Here is a 22494-nt window from a genome sequence, read left to right on the forward strand (position 1 = left end):
GTCGCACTGTCGGAGAGGCAGTACTGAGGGAGTGCCGTACTGTCGGAGGAGCAGTACTGATGGTGCGCCGCACTTTCAGAGTGGCAGTACTGAGGGAGTGCTGCACTGTCGGAGGGGCCGTACTGAGGGAGCGCCGCACTGTCGGAGGGGCGGTACTGAGGGAGCGCCGCACTGTCAGAGGGGCAGTACTGAGGGAGCGCCGCACTGTCAGAGAGGCAGTACTGAGCGAGTGCTGTACTGTCGGAGTGGCAGTACTGAGGGAGCGCAGCACTGTCGGAGGGGAGGTACTGAGGGAGCGCCGCACTGTCGGAGGGGCAGTACTGAGGGATTGCCGCACTGTCGGAGGGGCAGTGCTGAGGGAGCGCCGCACTGTCGGAGGGGCAGTACTGAGGGAGCGCCGCACTGTCGGAGGGGCAGTACTGAGGAAATGCCGCACTGTCGGAGGAGCAGTACTGAGGGCGCGCCGCACTGTCAGTGTAGCAGTACTGAGGGAGTGCTGCACTGTCGGAGTGGCAGTACTGAGGGAGCGCCGCACTGTCGGAGTGGCAGTACTGAGGAAGTGCCGCACTGTCGGAGGGGCAGTACTGAGGGAGCGCTGCATTGTCGGAGGGGCAGTATTGAGGGAGTGCCGGTACTGAGGGAGTGCTGCATTGTCGGAGGGGCGGTACTGAGGGAGCGCCGTACTGTCGGAGAGGCGGTACTGAGGGAGCACAGCACTGTCGGAGGGGCGGTACTGAGGGAGCGGCGCACTGTCGGAGGGGCAGTACTGAGGGAGCGCCGCACTGTTGGAGTGGCAGTACTGAGGGAGTGCCGCACTGTCAGAGGGGCAGTACTGACGGAGTGCCACACTGTCGGAGTGGCAGTACTGAGGGAGCGCCGCACTGTCGGAGTGGCAGTACTGAGGGGGTGCTGCTCTGTCGGAGGGGCAGTACTGAGGGAGCGCCGCACTGTCGGAGTGGCAGTACTGAGGGAGTGCCGCACTGTCGGAGGGGCAGTACTGAGGGAGTGCCGCACTGTTGGAGGAGCAGTACTGAGGGAGCGCCGCACTGTCGGAGGGGCGGTACTGAGGGAGCGCCGCACTGTCGGAGGGGCAGTACTGAGGGACGCCGCACTGTCCGAGGGGCAGTACTGAGGGAGCGCCGCACTGTCGGAGTGGCAGTAATGAGGGAGTGCCGCACTGTCAGAGGGGCAGTACTGACGGAGTGCCGCACTGTCGGAGGGGCAGTACTGAGGGAATGCCGCACTGTCGGAGGAGCAGTACTGAGGGAGTGTCCCACTGCCGGAGGGGCAGTACTGAGGGAGTGCCGTACTGTCGGAGGAGCAGTACTGAGGGTGCACCGCACTGTCAGAGGGGGAGTACTGAGGGAGTGCCGCACTGTCGGAGGGGCAGTACTGAGGAAATGCCGCACTGTCGGAGGAGCAGTACTGAGGGCGTGCCGCACTGTCAGTGTAGCAGTACTGAGGGAGTGCTGCACTGTCGGAGTGGCAGTACTGAGAGAGCGCCGCACTGTCGGAGTGGCAGTACTGAGGGCGCGCCGCACTGTCAGTGTAGCAGTACTGAGGGAGTGCTGCACTGTCGGAGTGGCAGTACTGAGGGAGCGCTGCACTGTCGGAGTGGCAGTACTGAGGGAGTGCCGCACTGTCGGAGGGGCAGTACTGAGGGAGCGCAGCATTGTCGGAGGGGCAGTATTGAGGGAGTGCCGCACTGTCGGAGGGCCGGTACTGAGGGAGTGCTGCATTGTCGGAGGGGCGGTACTGATGGAGCGCCGTAGTGTCGGAGCGGCGGTACTGAGGGAGCACAGCACTGTCGGAGGGGCGGTACTGAGGGAGCGGCGCACTGTCGGAGGGGCAGTACTGAGGGAGCGCCGCACTGTCGGAGTGGCAGTACTGAGGGAGTGCCGCACTGTCAGAGGGGCAGTACTGATGGAGTGCCGCACTGTTGGAGTGGCAGTACTGAGGGAGCGCCGCACTTTAGGAGGGGCGGTACTGAGGGAGTGCCGTACTGTCGGAGAGGCAGTACTGAGGGAGCGCCGCACTGTCGGTGGGGCGGTACTGAGGGAGCGCCGCACTGTCGGAGGGGCAGTACTGAGGGAGCGCCGCACTGTCGGAGGGGCGGTACTGAGGGAGCGCCGCACTGTCGGAGGGGCGGTACTGAGGGAGCGCCGCACTGTCGGAGCGGCAGTACTGAGGGAGCGCCGCACTGTCGGAGGGGCGGTACTGAGGGAGCGCCGCACTGTCGGAGGGGCGGTACTGAGGGAGCGCTGCACTGTCGGAGGGGCAGTACTGAGGGAGCGCCGCACTGTCGGAGGGGCGGTACTGAGGGAGCGCCGCACTGTCGGAGGGGCGGTACTGAGGGAGCGCTGCACTGTCGGAGGGGCAGTACTGAGGGAGCGCCGCACTCTCGGAGGGGCAGTACTGAGGGAGCGCTGCACTGTCGGAGGGGCAGTACTGAGGGAGCGCTGCACTGTCGGAGTGGCAGTACTGAGGGAGCGCTGCACTGTCGGAGGGGCAGTACTGAGGGAGTGCCGCACTGTCGGAGGGGCAGTACTGAGGGAGCTCCGCCTTGTTGGAGACGTTAAACCCGAGGTCCCCGTCTGCCCTCTCAGGTGGATGTAAAAGATCCCACGGCCACTATTGGAAGAAGAGCAGGGGGGAGTTCTCCCCGGTGTCTGGGGCCCGATATTTATCCCTCAACCAACATCGCTAAAAAACAGATGATCCGGTCATTTATCACATTGGCTCTTTGTGGGAGCTTGCTGTGCGCAAATTGGCTGCCGCGTTTCCCACAATACAACAGTGAGCGCACTGCAAGACGCTGTAGAAAGGCAGAGTTCTTTCGCTGTTCTCCCAGACAGTATGACTTCACCTCTGCTGTTTTTCGATGAACTTTCTCGTGTTCCCAGCTAATTAAATAAGCCCACAGGGGATGTCCCGGCCTTTTCCGCATGCATTTAATTGCGTCTAAGGCTTTCAGTGAAGGTTAAAGCGCGGGGGACTAATGGCCAATTACCCACAGGTTTGAAGAGCGTCTTGGCGAAGGGGAGTAGGTGGTGGGAGGTGAAGGGAAGGAGATTCTCCTGGCGAGATGGGTCGGGGTGCACTGAGCGATGATTAGCATTTATCCAGTGCCTTTAACGTCGTAAAATGTCCCAAGGCGCTTCACAGGAGCGATTATCAATCGAAATCTGACAGCCAGCCACATCAGGAGGTATTAGAGCAGGGCTGGGCCACAGAAGTAGGTTTTTAGCAACCTCTTAAAGGCGGAGAGGTTTAGGGAGGGAATTCCAGACCTCGGGACCCAGGCGGCTGAAGGCACGGCCGCCAATGGCGGAGCGATGGAAACCGGGGGGATGCGCGAGAGGCCAGAATTGGAGGAGCGCAGAGATCGCGGAGGGTTGCAGGGGCTGGAGGAGGTTACAGAGATAGGGAGTGGCAGGCAGTGACTAGTGGGGTACCACAGGGATCGGTCCTTGGACCCCAGCTATTCACAATATATATTGATGATCTAGACGCGGGAACTAGATGTAATATCTCCAAGTTTGCAGACGACACAAAGCTGGGTGGGCGTGTGTGCTGTGAGGAGGAAGCAGAGAAACTCCAGTATGATTTGGACAGGTTGGTTGATTGGGCAGATGCATGGCAAATGCACTATAATGTGGATAAATGCGAGGTTATCCACTTCGGTGGCAAAAACAGGAAGACAGATTATTATCTGAATGGCAATAGATTGGGAAAAGGGGAAGTGAAACGAGACCTGGGTGTCCTTGTGCACCAGTCGCTGAAGGTAAGCATGCAGGTGCAGCAGGCGGTTAAGAAGGCAAATGGTATGTTGGCCTTCGTAGCGAGAGGATTCGAGTACAGGAACAAGGATGTCTTGCTGCAGTTGTACAGGGCCTTGGTGAGACCACACCTTGAGTATTGTGTGCAGTTTTGGTCGCCTTATCTGAGGAAGGATGTTCTTGCCATGGAGGGAGTGCAGCGAAGATTCACCAGACTGATACCTGGGATGGCAGGAATGACGTATGAGGAGAGATTGGGTCGATTGGGCTTATACTCATTGGAGTTTAGAAGAATGAGAGGGGATCTCATTGAAACTTATAAAATTCTAACAGGACTAGACAGACTAGATGCAGGAAGGATGTTCCCGATGGCGGAGGAGTCCAGAACCAGGGGTCACAGTCTAAGGATAAGGGGTAAGCCATTTAGGGCAGAAATGAGGAGGAATTTCTTCACCCAGAGAGTGGTGAACCTGTGGAATTCTCTACCACACAGGGCAGTAGAGGCCAATTCATTAAATATATTCAAGAAGGAGTTGGATAGATTTCTTAAGGCTAAAGGGATCAAGGGATATGGGGAGAAAGCAGGGACAGGGTACTGAATTTGGATGATCAGCCGTGATCGCATTGAATGCCGAATGGCCTCCTCCTGCTCCTATCTTCTATGTTTAGCCTTGGCGAGTTGCTGCAGTGCATCTTGTAGATGGTGCACCACCTATCGCGACCGCCCCACTGCCTCTACATTGTCACACTGCTGGTCCGACATCCAGCCTTGGATCAGTCACAATTTCCTCAGGTTACCTTGTTCTCTGGGGTTTCTCACCACCCACGTGATTCATTCTTCTTCCTTCTATCTTCCGTCCATCTCTTCCCCCCTCCGTTCCTCCCTCCCTCATCTCCTCACCCTTTCCCTCCCCATCCAGCAACTCTCCCCACCCCCGCCCCTCACCACAGCTACTGCGTGCAGTTCTGGTCACCACATTACAGGAAAGATGTGATCGCACTGGAGAGGGTGCAGAGGAGATTTACCAGGATGTTGCCTGGGCTGGGGAATTTTAGCAATGAGGAAGGATTGGAGAATCACACAGAAATCACAGAAACCCCACAGTGCAGATAGAGGCCATTTCAGCCCATCGAGCCTGCACCGACACATATCCCACCCGATCCCTGTAACCCCTACACCAACACACATCCCACCCCCATAACCCCACGTATTTAATCCCCCTAACACTAAGGGTCAATTTATCATAGCCAATCAACCTAACCCGCACATCTTTGGACTGTGGGAGGAAACCGGAGCACCCGGAGGAAACCCACGCAAACACGGGGAGAATGTGCAAACTCCACACAGACAGTCGCCCGAGGCCGGATTCGAACCCGGGTCCCTGGCGCTGTGAGGCAACAGTGCTAACCACTATGCCACCGTGCTGGGGTTGTTTTCTTTGGAACAGAGGAGGCTGAGGGGAGATTTAATTGAGGTGTATAAAATGATGAAGGGGCCCTGGATAGAGTGGATAGGAAGGACCTATTTCCCTTAGTAGAGGGGTCAATAACCAGGGGGGCAGAGATTTAAAGTAGAAGGAATAGTGGGGGTCTATTTCCACCTCCGTAACATCGCCCGTCACCGCCCTTACCTCAGCTCATCGACTGCTGAAACCCTCACCCCAGCCTTTGTTACCTCCAGACTCAACTATTCCAACGCACTCCTGGCTAGCCTCCCACATTAAACTCGAGGTCATCCAAAACTCTGCTGCCCCGTGTCCTAACTCGCACCGAGTCCCGTTCGCCCATCACCCCCCTGTGCTCGCTGACCTACACTGGCTCCCGGTTAAGCAGCGCCTCGATTTCAAAATTCTCACCCTTGTTTTCAAATCCCTCCATGGCCCTCGCCCCCCTCCCTATCTCTGTAACCTCCTTCAGCCCCACAACCCCCCGGGATATCTACACTCCTCTAATTCTGCCCGCTTGAGCATCCCTGATTATAATCGCTAAACCCTTGGTGGCCGTGCCTTCTGTTGCCTAGGCCCGAAGCTCTGGAATTCCCTGGCTAAACCTCTCCGCCTCGCTACCTCTCTCTCCTCCTTTAAGACGCTCCTTAAAACCGACCTCTTTGACCAAGCTTTTGGTCACCTGCCCTAATTTATCTTTATATACAAAAGCAAAATACTGCAGATGCTGGAAATCCGAAATAACAACAGAAAACGCTGGAAAAACTCAGCAGGCCAGGCAGCATCGGTGGAGAGGGAAACAGAGTTAACGTTTCAGGTCTGGGACCCTTCTTCAGAACTGGGAAAAAAAAGCAGGAAAAGGGAATAGATTTTAAAGCAAGCGGGGGCTGGGAAAAGAGAGTGGCCTAGAAATTCGGTGGGCTGCGCCACCAGTTAGCGCCTAAAGAGGGCACTCAGTGGCTTTAGCGCCACTGGCCGCGCCTCCCGCGATATGTAGCTGGGGCGCTAATGGCGGCGTTAGCCTGTTGCGCTGCGCCGCCACCGATGACGTCATCGGTGTGCGCAGCGCCCCGATCTCGATATTCGGTAGCGCCATTCGCAACTCGCGCCCGGTTCACGGGGCCTACCTGTGGCGGCAGTGGCGCAGATCAAGGTGGAGGTGCGGGGCGGCCGTTTTTTTCCGGCGGCCGCCTGCCAGCACCTCCGTCCCCAGCCTCCTGAGCTCCCCCCCTGCGGCAGCGCCGGCTGTTTTCCCAGAGCCCGGCGCTTCTCCTCGGCACCGGGCTCTTTTGCCGGCACTCGCCATCTCCGATCGCGCCGGTGCAGGCCCCCTCCCCCCTTAAGAATGGGAGGAAGGCCTGCAGTACCGCAGCGCGCCGTGCCGCGGCGTGTGGCGCTGCGATATTCAGTTTCAGCGCCCTAAGAGGGACGCGGAGCGCCTCGAGCCTCGCCCCCGTCTCCCTCTTGGGGCGCTCAAGCTGAATTTCCGGCGGTCGCAACTGCTCCGAACGCTGCGCTAATTCCGGCGCCCAGGCGAGCTTGCCGCCCCGTTTACAGCTCCGCCCAATTTCTCCCCCAGTATCTCTTAATGTCTCTTAATCTCTCCTGCTTTCTATCCTGTCTCTGACCTTCCCTTTTGTTCTTTTATTCCCTCCCCGCTCTTCCCAGCCCTCAAACTTCTTTTGAAATCTATCCCTCTTCCTGTTTTTTTTCCCAGTTCTGACGAAGGGTCTTCGACCCGAAACGTCGACTCTGTTTCTCTCTCCACGGATGCTGCTCTGGCCTGCTGAGTTTTTCCAGCGTTTCAGATTTATTCTGATGTGGATCGGTGTCATTTTTTTTTGGTCTTAATAATACTCCTGTGCAGCGCCTTGGGACATTTTACGATGTCAAAGGCGCGATACAAATGCAAGTACAAGGTATTGGTGAGACCGCACCTGGAATACTGCGTACAGTTTTGGTGTCCATACTTAAGAAAGGACATACTTGCTCTCGAGTCAGTCCAAAGAAGGTTCACTCGGTTAATCCCGGGGATGAGGGGATGGACATATGAGGAGAGGTTGAGTAGATTGGGACTCTACTCATTGGAGTTCAGAAGAATGAGAGGCCATCTTATTGAAACATATAAGATTGTGAAGGGGTTGGATCGGGTGGATGCGGGGAGGATGTTCCCGATGATGGGTGAAACTAGAACTAGGGGGCATAGTCTTAGAATAAGGGGCTGCTCTTTCAAAACTGAGATGAGGAGGAACTTCTTCACTCAGAGGGTGGTAGGTTTGTGGAATTTGCTGCCCCAGAAAGCTGTGGAAGCTACATCATTAAATAAATTAAAAACAGAAATAGATAGTTTCCTAGAAGTAAAGGGACTTAAGGGTTACGGGGAGCGGGCAGGAAATTGGACATGAGTCTAGGTTCGGAATGGTCATGGCCCTGTGGGTAGTGGAGCGGGCCCAGGGGCCGTGTAGCCTTGTTCTGCTCCTACTGTGTTCTAATTCTGTTAGATTTCAGGAGATGGTTTTATTCCTGTTCCTGGCTGGGGTGGAGATCGCCTTTACAGAAGGTAAGTACTGTAGAAAATATAGGGACAGAGTGATCTCCTGGAAGAATTTCGATCGCCTAGATGGGTCGGAGAGGAATTTCCCAGATTTTTTTCTCCCAAATTGGCCATTGGGTCTTTTATCTGGTTTTTCGCCTCTCCCGGGAGATCACATGGGTTCGGGTGGATGCAGAGTGATAGAAGATTTGAGGTTAGGATCAGATCAGCCATGATCTTATTGAATGGTGGAGCAGGCTCAAGGGGCCGATTGGCCTACTCCTGCTCCTATTTCTTATGTTAAGTTATTGTTGCAGTGCGGTACGGACCGAGAGCTGGACAGTGGGATGAGGCTGGGATAGCTCTTGTTGTCGGGCGGAGCGGACACGACACGACGGGCCGAATGGCCTCCTCCCGTGCCGTAAATTGCTCCGATTCTCTGACTGCAGAACCTCCCCTCCTTTGCCTGCTCTCTCTCGCTGCTCCCGTCCGCTCCCCGACCCGTGACCTCCCACCTTTCACCAGGGACGGAGGCCGGGGGTTTTGTGCAGGGAGATGCAGTTGCCGCGGCAACAGTCGCTCATTCTCTGCGGGCGCTAATGGTCCTGTTGCCAGGGCGATAAATCCAGATTAAAACAGTTATTCCTCCTGCGAAGAGACACTGAACCATTAATAGGCCACCGCTGGTGGGCCGGCTGTGGATTGGCTGCACGCCAAAAACACTTTCGAGAGAAAATAAAACCCATCTTCTATCACATTCTACACAAAGAAAAGTGGCTCCGGCACCTTTCCCGACCTCAGTACATCCCAAAGCACTTCACACTGCTTCTGAGAGCCAGTCGATGCTGCAATGCAGGGAACTGCGTCAGCCGGTGTGCGCACAGCAAGATCGCACAAATAGCACGCGACCAGGTGGTCAGATTCAGATGATGGTGGTTGAGGGATGAATAGTGACAGCGGGAAGAACTTTTCTCCCAATAGTGGCCCGTGTGGGATCTTTATCGTCCCGCCTGAGAGGGCAGACGAGGGGCCTCGGGTTTAATGTCGCATCCCGAAAGACGGCACGTCCGACAGTGCGGCGCTCCCTCAGTACTGCCCCTCCGACAGTGCGGCGCTCCCTCAGTACCGCCCCTCCGACAGTGCGGCGCTCCCTCAGTACCGCCCCTCCGACAGTGCGGCGCTCCCTCAGCACCGCCCCTCCGACAGTGCGGCGCTCCCTCAGTACTGCCCCTCCGACAGTGCGGCGCTCCCTCAGTACCGCCCCTCCGACAGTGCGGCGCTCCCTCAGTACCGCCCCTCCGACAGTGCGGCGCTTCCACAGTACCGCCCCTCCGACAGTGCGGCGCTCCCTCAGTACCGCCCCTCCGACAGTGCGGCGCTCCCTCAGTACCGCCCCTCCGACAGTGCGGCGCTTCCACAGTACCGCCCCTCCGACAGTGCGGCGCTCCCTCAGTACAGCCCCTCCGACAGTGCGGCGCTCCCTCGGTACTGCCCCTCCGACAGTGCGGCGCTCCCTCGGTACTGCCCCTCCGACAGTGCGGCGCTCCCTCAGTACTGCCCCTCCGACAGTGCGGCGCTCCCTCAGTACCGCCCCTCCGACAGTGCGGCGCTCCCTCAGTACCGCCCCTCCGACAGTGCGGCGCTTCCACAGTACCGCCCCTCCGACAGTGCGGCGCTCCCTCAGTACCGCCCCTCCGACAGTGCGGCGCTCCCTCAGTACCGCCCCTCCGACAGTGCGGCGCTTCCACAGTACCGCCCCTCCGACAGTGCGGCGCTCCCTCGGTACAGCCCCTCCGACAGTGCGGCGCTCCCTCGGTACTGCCCCTCCGACAGTGCGGCGCTCCCTCGGTACTGCCCCTCCGACAGTGCGGCGCTCCCTCAGTACTGCCCCTCCGACAGTGTGGCGCTCCCTCAGTACTGCCCCTCCGACAGTGCGGCGCTCCCTCGGCACTGCCCCTCTGACAGTGTGGCGCTCCCTCAGTACTGCCCCTCTGACAGTGCGGCACTCCCTCAGCACTGCCCCTCTGCCAGTGTGGCGCTCCCTCAGTACTGCCCCTCCGTTATTCTATATGTAAACCCCCCGAACAGATTCCAGCCTGTAACTCACTCCTGGGTATCTGTTATTCTATATATAACCCCCCCGAACCCCTCAATTAGATTCCAGCCTGTAACTGATAGCAATGGACTGGTCAGGTGGGCAGAACAGTGGCAAATGGAATTCAATCCGGAGAAGTGTGAGGTAATGCATTTGGGGAGGGCTAACAAGGCGAGGGAATACACAATAAAAGGTAGGACACTGAGAAGTGCAGAGGGACCTTGGAGTGCATCTCCACAGATCCCTGAAGGTAGCAGGACAGGTAGAGAAGGTGGTTAAGAAGGTATACGGGATACTTGCCTTTATTAGCCGAGGCACAGAATACAAGGGCAGGGAGGTTGTGCTTGAACTGTATAAAACACTAGTTAGGCCACAGCTAGAATACTGCGTGCAGTTCTGGTCACCACATTACAGGAAGGATGTGATTGCACTAGAGAGGGTGCAGAGGAGATTTACAAGGGCGTTGCCGGGACTGGGGAATTTTAGCTATGAGGGAAGATCGGAGAGGCTGGGGTTGTTTTCTTTGGAACAGAGGAGGCTGAGGAGAGATTTAATCGAGGTGTATAAAATGATGAGGGGGCCCTGGATAGAGTGGATAGGAAGGACCTATTTCCCTGAGCAGAGAGGTCACTAACCAGGGGGGCAGAGATTTAAAGTCATTGGGAGAAGGATTAGAGGGGAGTTGAGGAGAACTTTCTTCACCCAGAGGGTGGTGGGGGTCTGGAACTCACTGCCTGAAAGGGTGGTCGAGGCAGAAACCCTCACCACATTTAAAAAGTACTTGGATACGCACTCGAAGCGCCGTAACCCACAGGGCTGCGGACCGAGAGCTGGACAGTGGGATTAGGCTGGAGTGGACACGATGGGCCGAATGGCCTCCTTCAGTGCTGTAAATGTTTATGATTCTACGTCCACTGGCTCCCCTTTATCTACACTGCTAGTTACATCCTGAAAAAGCTCTGTAATAGATTTATCAAACACAATTTCCCTTTCATAAAACCATGTTGACTCTCCCTAATCATGTTATGATTTTCTAAGCGCCCTGTTACCACTTCTTCAATAATTGATTCCAGCATTTCCCCCACGACTGATGTCAGGCAAACTGGCCTGTAGTTCCCCGTTTTCTTTCTCCCTCCTTTCTTGACGAGCGGGGTTACATTTGTTACCTTCCAAATCCACTGGGCCCATTCCAGAATCTAGGGAATTTTGGAAGATCGCAACCGATGCATCCACCATCTCTGCAGCCACCTCTTAGAACCCTAGGATGTAGGCGGTCAGGTCCAGGGGATTTGTCGGCTTTCAGTCCCATTAATTTCTCCACCCGAACCCCTCGATTAGATTCCAGCCTGTAACTCACTCCCGGGTATCTGTTATTCTATATATAAACCCCCCGAACCCCTCGATTAGATTCCTGCCTCTAACTTACTCCCAGGTATCTGTTATTCTATATATAAACCCCCGAACCCCTCGATTAGATTCCAGCCTGTAACTCACTCCCGGGTATGTTATTCTATATATAAACCCCCCGAACCTCTCGATTAGATTCCAGCCTGTAACTCACTCCCGGGTATCCGTTATTCTATATATAAACCCCCCGAACCCCTCAATTAGATTCCTGCCTGTAACTCACTCCCGGGTATCTGTTATTCTATAAAAAACCCCCGAACCCCTCGATTAGATTCCAGCCTGTAACTCACTCCCGGGTATCCGTTATTCTATATATAAACCCCCCCGAACCCCTCGATTAGATTCCTGCCTGTAACTCACTCCCGGGTATCCGTTATTCTATATATAAACCCCCCCCGAACCCCTCGATTAGATTCCAGCCTGTAACTCACTCCCGGGCATCTGTTATTCTATATATAAACCCCCCGAACCCCTCGATTAGATTCCAGGCTGTAACTCACTCCCGGGTATCTGTTATTCTATATATAAACCCCCCGAACCCCTCGATTAGATTCCAGCCTGTAACTCACTCCCGGGTATGTTATTCTATATATAAACCCCCCGAACCCCTCGATTAGATTCCAGGCTGTAACTCACTCCCGGGTATCTGTTATTCTATATATAAACCTCCCGAACCCCTCGATTAGATTCCAGGCTGTAACTCACTCCCGGGTATCTGTTATTCTATATATAAACCCCCCGAACCCCTCGATTAGATTCCAGCCTGTAACTCACTCCCGGGTATCTTCTTCTATATATAAACCCCCCGAACCCCTCGATTAGATTCCAGGCTGTAACTCACTCCTGGGTGTCCGTTATTCTATATATAAACCCCCCGAACCCCTCGATTAGATTCCAGGCTGTAACTCACTCCCGGGTATCTGTTATTCTATATATAAACCCCCCGAACCCCTCGATTAGATTCCAGCCTGTAACTCACTCCCGGGTATCTGTTATTCTATATATAAACCCCCCGAACCCCTCGATTAGATTCCAGCCTGTAACTCACTCCCGGGTAGCTGTTATTCTATATATAAACCCCCCGAACCCCTCGATTAGATTCCAGGCTGTAACTCACTCCCGGGTGTCCGTTATTCTATATATAAACCCCCCCGATTAGATTCCAGCCTGTAACTGATAGCAATGGACTGGTCAGGTGGGCAGTTAACTGGCAAATGGAATTCAATCCGGAGAAGTATGAGGTAATGCATTTGGGGAGGGCTAACAAGGCGAGGGAATACACAATAAAAGGTAGGACACTGAGAAGTGCAGAGGGACCTTGGAGTGCATCTCCACAGATCCCTGAAGGTAGCAGGACAGGTAGATAAGGTGGTTAAGAAGGTATACGTGATACTTTCCCTTTATTAGACGAGGCACAGAATACAAGAGCAGGGAGATTATGCTTGAACTGTATAAAACACTAATTAGGCCGCAGCTAGAATACTGCGTGCAGTTCTGGTCACCACATTACAGGAAGGATGTGATTGCACTAGAGAGGGTGCGGAGGAGATTTACAAGGGCGTTGCCGGGACTGGGGAATTTTAGCTATGAGGGAAGATTGGAGAGGCTGGGGTTGTTTTCTTTGGAACAGAGGAGGCTGAGGAGAGATTTAATCGAGGTGTATAAAATGATGAGGGGCCTGGATAGAGTGGATAGGAAGGGCCTATTTCCCTGAGCAGAGGGGTCACTAACCAGGGGGGGCAGAGATTTAAAGTCATTGGGAGAAGGATTAGAGGGGAGTTGAGGAGAACTTTCTTCACCCAGAGGGTGGTGGGGGTCTGGAACTCACTGCCTGAAAGGGTGGTCGAGGCAGAAACCCTCACCACATTTAAAAAGTACTTGGATACGCACTCGAAGCGCCGTAACCCACAGGGCTGCGGACCGAGAGCTGGACAGTGGGATTAGGCTGGAGTGGACACGATGGGCCGAATGGCCTCCTTCAGTGCTGTAAATGTTTATGATTCTACGTCCACTGGCTCCCCTTTATCTACACTGCTAGTTACATCCTGAAAAAGCTCTGTAATAGATTTGTCAAACACAATTTCCCTTTCATAAAACCATGTTGACTCTCCCTAATCATGTTATGATTTTCTAAGCGCCCTGTTACCACTTCTTCAATAATTGATTCCAGCATTTCCCCCACGACTGATGTCAGGCAAACTGGCCTGTAGTTCCCCGTTTTCTCTCTCCCTCCTTTCTTGACGAGCGGGGTTACATTTGTTACCTTCCAAATCCACTGGGCCCATTCCAGAATCTAGGGAATTTTGGAAGATCGCAACCGATGCATCCACCATCTCTGCAGCCACCTCTTAGAACCCTAGGATGTAGGCGGTCAGGTCCAGGGGATTTGTCGGCTTTCAGTCCCATGAATTTCTCCACCCGAACCCCTCGATTAGATTCCAGCCTGTAACTCACTCCCGGGTATCTGTTATTCTATATATAAACCCCCCGAACCCCTCGATTAGATTCCTGCCTCTAACTTACTCCCAGGTATCTGTTATTCTATATATAAACCCCCGAACCCCTCGATTAGATTCCAGCCTGTAACTCACTCCCGGGTATCTGTTATTCTATATATAAACCCCCCAAACTCCCCGATTAGATTCCAGCCTGTAACTCACTCCCGGGTATCCGTTATTCTATATATAAACCCCCCGAACCCCTCGATTAGATTCCAATCTGTAACTCACTCCCGGGTATCTGTTATTCGATATATAAACCCCCCGAACCCCTCGATTAGATTCCAGCCAGTAACTCACTCCCGGGTATCCGTTATTCTATATATAAACCCCCCGAACCCCTCGATTAGATTCCAGCCTGTAACTCACTCCCGGGTATCTGTTATTCTATATATAAACCCCCTGAACCCCTCGATTAGATTCCAGCCTGTAACTCACTCCCGGGTATCTGTTATTCTATATATAAACCCCCCCGAACCCCTCGCTTAGATTCCAGCCTGTAGCTCACTCCCGGGTATCCGTTATCCTGTTGATAAGCCAGCTGACCAGAAGCTTGATTCACAACGCTAGGGGCGAGAAGTAAAGATTCAACACGGAGCCTGGGTTTAACGTGTCTTTATTGGAATGCTAGCGGGTACAGAATGCTCATGGAATGGGTAGTAGAGTTCACGCACGCACGCACACACACTGGTCACCTCCGACACCAGGACAAGCCACTCTGAAGCACGGGAGTGGAGTCAAGCTACTACACACTGGCCTCACGCACTTTGGGACATGGGTGCATGCGACGGTTTAACAGAGGTGGTGTTGAGTGGCGCGGGAAGTTAAATTTGTTGCGTTACTAAGTAGATCTTCATTGGTCCGCTATCCAGGCCGGGGAGGGGAAGGGGGAGTGGGGGGCGGAGGGAGAGAAGGGGCTGCTAACACTCTTAAGCTGCAGTCGGTGCGAAGCTGGGCTGAGGGCCTTCGTAAAGGACTGGTGGAGCCCTCCGCCCCTCCGACAGTGTGGCGCTCCCTCAGTACTAGCACTGGGGGAGTGTCAGCTTGGATTACTCGCGTCTCTGGAGTGGGGGCTCAAACCCACAGCCTCAGGAGGGGGAGAGCATGCGAGACTGACTGAGCCAAGCTGGAGTGCAAGAGCGGCCAGCTCGGTTCGACGGTACAGGCCCTTCAAGATATTTACAATGACGGGGCGGGGGGGGGGGGGGGGTGAGAAATCTAGTGGAATTGCCCTCCCCGCTAATATCAGCAAGACAGATGGGCTCACCTTGAGGTGGCAGCCAATGAGGAGGAAGCTAGCGATCTGGTTTAACCCCTATCTGGGCAGGGTAGACAGGTGGCGCCTCCTTGAGTTAATGGGTGGTCCTGCGGGCTGCGAACGGATTGATACGGAAACGCCGGGAATCTGAACCGAGAGGATTGGGAATTCTGGAGCCTCAAGGGCCGGGGGATTGCGGGGTTGACGGAGGAGGAGAAGGGGGGAGGAGAGAGCACCCACGGGAGCGTTTGAGACGGGCGACGAGAGCCCCACGGGGTTACCCCATGGCCCCTTGCCCATCGGGGACCAACGGTAACAGATGTAGACGCCGCCGGAGGACATCCCGTGAGCGACGGAAGGGCGGCCGCGTGGCGTTGAGACGAGGCGACCGCGGAGGATGATAAAGACGCTCGGCTTCTGGGAAAGGCCGAGTGCCCCCCCCCCCCACCCTTCCATCGAGGTCAAGCGCCCAGCCGATAGGTCAGCATCTGGAAAGAGAACAGAAAGAACCCGCATTTCTACAGCAGCTTTCACCACCCCAACAACCATAGCTTGCATTTCTATACCGCCCTTAACATAGTAAAACATCACAAGGTGCTACAAGGCAGAGATCTCCGCGCTCCTCCAATTCTGGCCTCTCGAGCGTCACCCTGATTTCCATCGCTCCGCCATTGGCGACCGCGCCAGGGCCCCCGAGCTCTGGAATTCCCTCCCTAAACCTCTCCGCCTCTCTCGCTCCTCCTTTAAGACGCTCCTTAAAACCGACCTCTTTGACCCAAGCTTTTGGTCACCGGTCCCTAATATCTCCTGATGTGGCTCGGGGTCAAATTGTGTCTGATTTACGCTCCTGTGAAGCGCCTTGGGACGTTTCACTACGTTAAAGGCGCCGGATAAATACAGGTTGTTGTTGTTGTTGGCCACCGCGGAGAGTTAAAGGACCAACAGTCGAACCTCTTCAACAGACTTTCCAATATAGACAGGATGACTTTGAAGAGTCGTGAGGAGAAAGCCTAGCTCGTCTTCGGATATGTAAAGTGCGTGTGTAAGGAAATAAGGGACAGTCATGGTGTCAGCCATGAGTGATTAAAGTGTAACTTCTAGGGGCTAGGGTAATAAACATAGACAGACAGATCCATTAACTAGAGTATAGAAAGATAACGGCTAATAAAGCCTGTTCTGCAAAGATGCGAGGAAGCCTTGTTTAAGGGAAGCAGCTTTGACGTAAACAACTACAAAGGTTGACAATAATAATCTTTCTTCAAAGGATTTGGGAACAGATACGTCAAGCAGTCTTATCCATGACATTTTCCTTTGATGTAGGCAATGTATCTTCTATATATATAAAAACAGTATGTCTCTCTGTCTGTCTGTCTGTACAATCAAAAGTTATAGAGCGTACCTACACATATGTTATATCAAAAGAAAGCTCATCATTAGGGGACTCTTGTAAGTGTATTTACTTTTTGGTCGAACAAAAATTGTGCCGACGGTATCCAAAAAACGTTCAAAATTCCGCTCATTATCCACTCATTAGCATTGAGTGACGTCAAGGTCGACCAATCCTGTGCCGTGATGATTGACCAATCCTACAGTTCAGTCACCTGATGGTTGACCAATCGGTGTGTGTGTGGGCGGGACTAATCATTCTCAGCTCAGGGATCTGGCAGCCATTATGCACCAGCCAGGGCAGCTAAAAATATGGTCATCGAGGTCAGTATCTTTTTAAAAAAAAAAATAAGATTTACCAAAAATGTTTTATAAGTACTTTAACTTTCATCTTTGAAGGTATTAAAAGCTAGAAATGTTTAGGTTAAAAAACACTGGAAAATACCCCAGCCCCGGGGCCTAGGCTTCTCCAACTGCTGACAGCCCAAATCCAGTCCCAGGCTCCCGGCCCAGACATCGACCAGGCCCAAAAAAACCCTGGCAACGCGGGGCTCCCCAGCTAGTGGTGTATAAAGGAGCGTGGTTTTCAGCAGTCCTAGAGAAGGGTCTAAAGGTAGAACTCGCAAGCGAAAAGGCACTCTCTGTACACAGTTACGCCGAGCGCCTTTACTGTATATCAATAAAAAGTCGGCTCCGTATTCTTTTTCTTCTTAGGCAGTCCCTCGAAACCGAGGATGACTTGCTTCCATACTAAAAATGAGTTCTCAGGTGGCTGATGAGTCCAATATAGTCTGTCACAGGTGGGGCAGACGGTGGGTGGGGTGCCGCTTGCCAGTGTTGGGGCGTATGCACTGATGACCGTAGCGCACCGGTTCCGGGCTAGGGTGAGCCGTAGAGTCATGAGGCGCTCGCTTATTCCACAAGGAGAGTCTCGGAGACGTTCAAATGGCTCATTTTTTATGGCGACTCCTACCCCATGGAGGCGGCGTTCTTCTTCAGGTTTGCCTTTCCAGAAGGAGGTGTAACCACCGCCCTGCTCCTTGAGCTGGCCTTCCCCTAAGCCTGCCAGGTCTCGCTTAGGGCGGCGATGTCTATGTCGAAACGTCTGAGCTCCCGGGCAACGATAGCAGTACGGCGTTCCGGTCTGTCGCTGTTGGGGTTGTCCATGAGGGTCCTGACGTTCCAGGTCCCGAACTTCATTTTAAAGGGTGGAAGATGCCTGTGTGTGAATTCTTTTAATGTGGGGTGGCCGTTGTACACCAGCTACCACACGGGACTGACAGAGCAAGGTCTTGGTCCAACGGCAAGGGGATCCAAGACGATTGGAGACCAGGCTCTGCTCCGTATACTCCACTACAAAGTCACATGCTTACTCGAAACATGTTCTTTTTTTAAAATTCGTATATGGGATGTAGGCGTCGCTGGCAAGGCCAGCATTTATTGCCCATCCCTAGTTGCCCTTGAGAAGGTGGTGGTGAGCCGCCTTCTTGAACTGCATTGCGTGTGGTGAAGGTGCTCCCACAGTGCTGTTAGGGAGGGAGTTCCAGGATTTTGACCCTGCGACGATGAAGGAACGGCCGATATATTTCCAAGTCAGGATGGTGTGTGACTTGGAGGTGGTGGTGTTCCCCATGCGCCTGCTGCCCTTGTCCTTCAAGGTGGAAGAGGTGGCGGGTTTGGGAGGTGCTGCCGAAGAAGCCTTGGCGAGTTGCTGCAGCGCATTTTGTAGATGGTGCACACTGCAGCCACGGTGCGCCGGTGGTGGAGGGAGTGAATGTTTAAGGTGGTGGACGGGGTGCCGATCAAGCGGGCTGCTTTGTCCTGGATGGTGTCGAGCTTCTCGAGTGTTGTTGGAGCTGCAACTCATCCAGGCAAGTGGAGAGTATTCCATCACACTCCTGACTTGTGCCTTGTAGATGGTGGAAAGGCTTTGGGGAGTCAGGAGGTGAGACACTCGCTGCAGAATACCCAGCCTCTGACCTGCTCTTGTAGCCACAGTATTTATGTGGCTTTGAAGCGGAGAAGGAAGGAGGCTGGCTGCTAACACTTCACGGGAGCGATTATAAAACACAATTTGACACCCGAGCCAAGGTGATATTAGGGACAGGTGACCAATGGCTCAGTCAAAGAGGTCGGTTTTAAGGAGTGTCTTAAAGGAGGAGAGAGGCGGAGAGGTTTAGGGAGGGAATTCCAGAGCTCGGGGGCCCTGGCGCGGTCGCCAATGGTGGAGCGATGGAAATCGGGGGATGCGCGAGAGGCCAGAATTGGAGGAGCGCCGAGATCTCGGAGGGTTGTAGGGCCTGGAGGAGGTTACAGAGATAGGGAGAGGGGCGGCGGGGGGGGGGGGGGGGGGGGGGGGGGAAGCAGTGGAGAGGAGAAAAGACGCTATAGTTCGTCCCAAAGCATTTCACAGACAATGAAGTAATTTTTCTGAAATGTGGTCACTGCTGTAATGCAGGAAACGCCGCAGCCAATTTGCGCACAGCAAGATCCCACAAACAGCAATGTGATAAATCAGTTCATTTTTTTTTTAGTGAAGTTGGTTGAGGGATAAATATTGAGACCAGGTCACAGGGGAGAACTCCCCCACCCCCTGCTCTTCTTCCAATAGTGGCCTCGACCATCTGCCACGTCCTCCTGAGAGGGCAGACGGTGCTTCGGGTTGAACGTCTCATCCCGAAAGATGGCACCTCCGACAGTGCGGCGCTCCCTCAGTACCGCCCCTCCGAGAGTGCGGCGCTCCCTCAGTACCGCCCCTCCGACAGTGCGGCGCTCCCTCAGTACTGCCCCTCCGACAGTGCGGCGCTCCCTCAGTACCGCCCCTCCGACAGTGCGGCGCTCCCTCAGTACCGCCCCTCCGACAGTGCGGCGCTCCCTCAGTACTGGCACCGGGGGGAGTGTCGGGCCTGGTTTATGGGGGTCGAGTCTTTCAGGGCTCCTCCCCTGTTTTGGGCAATGGGAGAGACACCTTCAGCTCCAGCGAGATCCAACCCGCAGAGCTCTACCATCTCGCTCCGACTACCCCTCCTCCCTCTTTAGGGCCCTGCGCGCCCCACTGGAAGCGGAGTCACCCTGGGACGCCAGTTACGCCCCTCCATCTCTCCACCCCTCACAGGGCGGTGGGCACAGACCACACCAGCGCGACACTGGCCAACATGGATCGAAAGGAGCAGTGCTCGGGGAGAGACCAGCAATCCCGGGAGCAAGCCGGCCGTATTTCCGGGATGATGGGGGGTGGTGGTGTGGGGGTCGAGAGGGGTCAAGGAGGCCGGGGGGGGGAGGGGGGGGAGGGAGTAAGTGTTATAGCAAACCCACAAGGGCTCGGTACTTCACTGGGAGCGGAGCGATGTTCTACTGCTGTGTCGAGAGAACCTAAAATATAACTTAATAAAAAGGGAAACAGCGCCCTCGTGTGTAGCATGATTTAGAAGAGGACGGGCAAGTCTTTATCAATGGTAAGCAACTGAAACGATATTAATTAACATTTACACTCTATTCTACCCCTCATACACGCCCAGTAATACCAATGGCCCCCATAGCCCTCCACTTACCCCTCTCCCCCTCTGCTCCTGGTTTACGTCAGGGCGGGTCTGGTCCCTCCGTTCTGAATAAGCCGGGTTATGGCCTGAACCACTTCCACTGTGGTGCCCATCCCGCCGATATCTGGAGTGTGCAGCTACGCCAGAGAGAGAGACAGAATACAGGTACAGCACGGGTTAGATGCAGAGTAAAGCTCCCTCTACACTGTCCCCATCAAATACTCCCAGGACAAGTACAGCACGGGTTCGATACAGAGTAAAGCTCCCTCTACACTGTCCCCATCAAACACTCCCAGGGCAGGTACAGCACGGGTTAGGTACAGAGTAAAGCTCCCTCTACACTGTCCCCATCAAATACTCCCAGGGCAGGTACAGCACGGGTTAGATACAGAGTAAAGCTCCCTCTACACTGTCCCCATCAAACACTCCCAGGGCAGGTACAGCACGGGTTCGATACAGAGTAAAGCTCCCTCTACACTGTCCCCATCAAACACTCCCAGGGCAGGTACAGCACGGGTTCGATACAGAGTAAAGCTCCCTCTTCACTGTCCCATCAAATACTCCCAGGGCAGGTACAGCACGGGTTCGATACAGAGTAAAGCTCCCTCTACACTGTCCCCATCAAACACTCCCAGGGCAGGTGCAGCACGGGTTAGATACAGAGTAAAGCTCCCTCTACACTGTCCCATCAAACACTCCGGGGGCAGGTACAGGGGAGAGGGTAATCATGGACTGCATTCCCAGGTTATGGATAGTACAGATCCTGAAGGTAGTAGATACTCCTCAAGCCTGACCTTGGGTTGGACACTATGGCGATGGGTAACCCACCCGTTCTTGTAACTTGCTGGTGCCCGCCCCTCACCCGCCAGTGCATTTGTACGGAGAAAGGGGGAGCGGAGTGCCGTATTAAGCAAAGAATTAAATGTGCCACTTACTCTGTGTTCGTTCATGGTCACCATTACAGCGTTTCGGATCAAATTAGCAAAGTTATGCAGCCTTGGAGAGAGATAAATAAAGACGTGTTAGAGGATAATTGGCATGTACTGGTGGACCTCCTGTGGCATTGCTGATAGGAGGTCAAACTGAATCCTGTGGCATTGCTCAGATGGTCAGAATACATTTTCACCTCCCCTGGCATTGCTCAGCTGGTTAGAGGGTACATACTGACCTCCCCTGGCATTGCTCAGCTGGTTAGAGGATACATACTGACCTCCCCTGGCATTGCTCAGCTGGTCAGATACATACTGACCACCCCTGGCAGTGCTCAGCTGGTTAGAGGATACATAATGACCTCCCCTGGCATTGCTCAGCTGGTTAGAGGATACATACTGACCTCCCCTGGCATTGCTCAGCTGGTCAGATACATACTGACCTCCCCTGGCATTGCTCAGCTGGTCAGAGGATACATATGGACCTCCTCTGGCATTGCTCAGCTGGTCAGAGACACATACTGACCACCCCTGGCAGTGCTCAGCTGGTTAGAGGATACATACTGACATCCTGTGGCATTGCTCAGCTGGTCAGAGATACATACTGACCACCCCTGGCAGTGCTCAGCTGGTTAGAGGATACGTAATGACCTCCCCTGGCATTGCCCAGCTGGTCAGAGGATACATACTGACCTCCCGTGGCATTGCTCAGCTGAAGTCAGTGGAAAGATTGATGTAACTCCATTCCCGCCTCGACCTCCCGTCCCCTTGAGCTACCGGAATGCGGGTACACTGGGAGAGGCTGCTCTGCAGCACCAAGCTCTAGATATAAACCCCCCCCGCCGAACCCCTCGATTAGATTCCAGCCTGTAACTCACTCCCAGGTATCGGTTATTCTATATATAAACCCCCTGAACCCCTCGATTAGATTCCAGCCTGTAACTCACTCCCGGGTATCTGTTATTCTATATATAAACCCCCCCCGAACCCCTCGATTAGATTCCAGCCTGTAACTCACTCCCAGGTATCGGTTATTCTATATATAAACCCCCTGAACCCCTCGATTAGATTCCAGCCTGTAACTCACTCCCAGGTATCGGTTATTCTATATATAAACCCCCTGAACCCTTCGATTAGATTCCAGCCTGTAACTCACTCCCGGGTATCTGTTATTCTATTCTATATATAAACTCCCCGACACCCTCGATTAAATTCAAGCCTGTAAATCCCATGGGCTCCCTACTTGAGGTGGTCGAGCATGAGGCAGCTGGCCAGCAGCATGGCGGTCGGATTCGCGACGTTCTTGTTGGCAATGCTTTTCCCAGTGTTCCTTGTGCCCTGCAGGGAGACAAAACATCCAATAAGCAACTGGCAACACCTTATTTTGGCCTGCTGCCAATGCAAAGCAACCCGAATGAGACACTCTTACACATTCACTAAACATCTTTTGAAGTGTTGACACTTGTGTGGGCAGAAGCAGTGGCCAATTGGCACACAGCAAGATCCCACAAACAGCACAGAGATGAATGAGCAGATAATCTAATTTTTTAAATTTTTTTTATAAAGTGATGTTGGTTGAGGGATAAATACTAGCCCCCGGACACCGGAGTGGATCCCCCCTGCTC

The 22494-nt window shown here is 54.1% G+C and overlaps 1 protein-coding gene across 4 annotated transcripts in view; it reads right to left on the reverse strand.

The window, feature by feature from the left end:
* Positions 1-14356: 14356 nt before the first annotated feature.
* idh3g (isocitrate dehydrogenase (NAD(+)) 3 non-catalytic subunit gamma) overlaps positions 14357-22494 on the reverse strand; it is a 50531-nt gene continuing 42393 nt past the window's right edge. For all 4 annotated transcript variants that reach the window (XM_085979053.1, XM_085979052.1, XM_085979051.1 and 1 more), the window contains 4 exons: positions 22113-22207; positions 20876-20936; positions 19953-20077; positions 14357-15503 (listed from right to left, as the gene is read on the reverse strand). In XM_085979053.1, coding sequence (XP_085835179.1) covers positions 19976-20077; positions 20876-20936; positions 22113-22207 — 258 coding nt within the window. In that variant the 3' untranslated portion in view covers positions 14357-15503; positions 19953-19975. The remainder of the gene's footprint in view (positions 15504-19952; positions 20078-20875; positions 20937-22112; positions 22208-22494) is intronic.

The sequence above is a fragment of the Somniosus microcephalus genome, unplaced genomic scaffold (genome assembly GCF_052327205.1).
Source record: "Somniosus microcephalus isolate GS21.2 unplaced genomic scaffold, FLI_Smic_1.0 unresolved_chr7, whole genome shotgun sequence".
Taxonomy (NCBI): domain Eukaryota; kingdom Metazoa; phylum Chordata; class Chondrichthyes; order Squaliformes; family Somniosidae; genus Somniosus; species Somniosus microcephalus.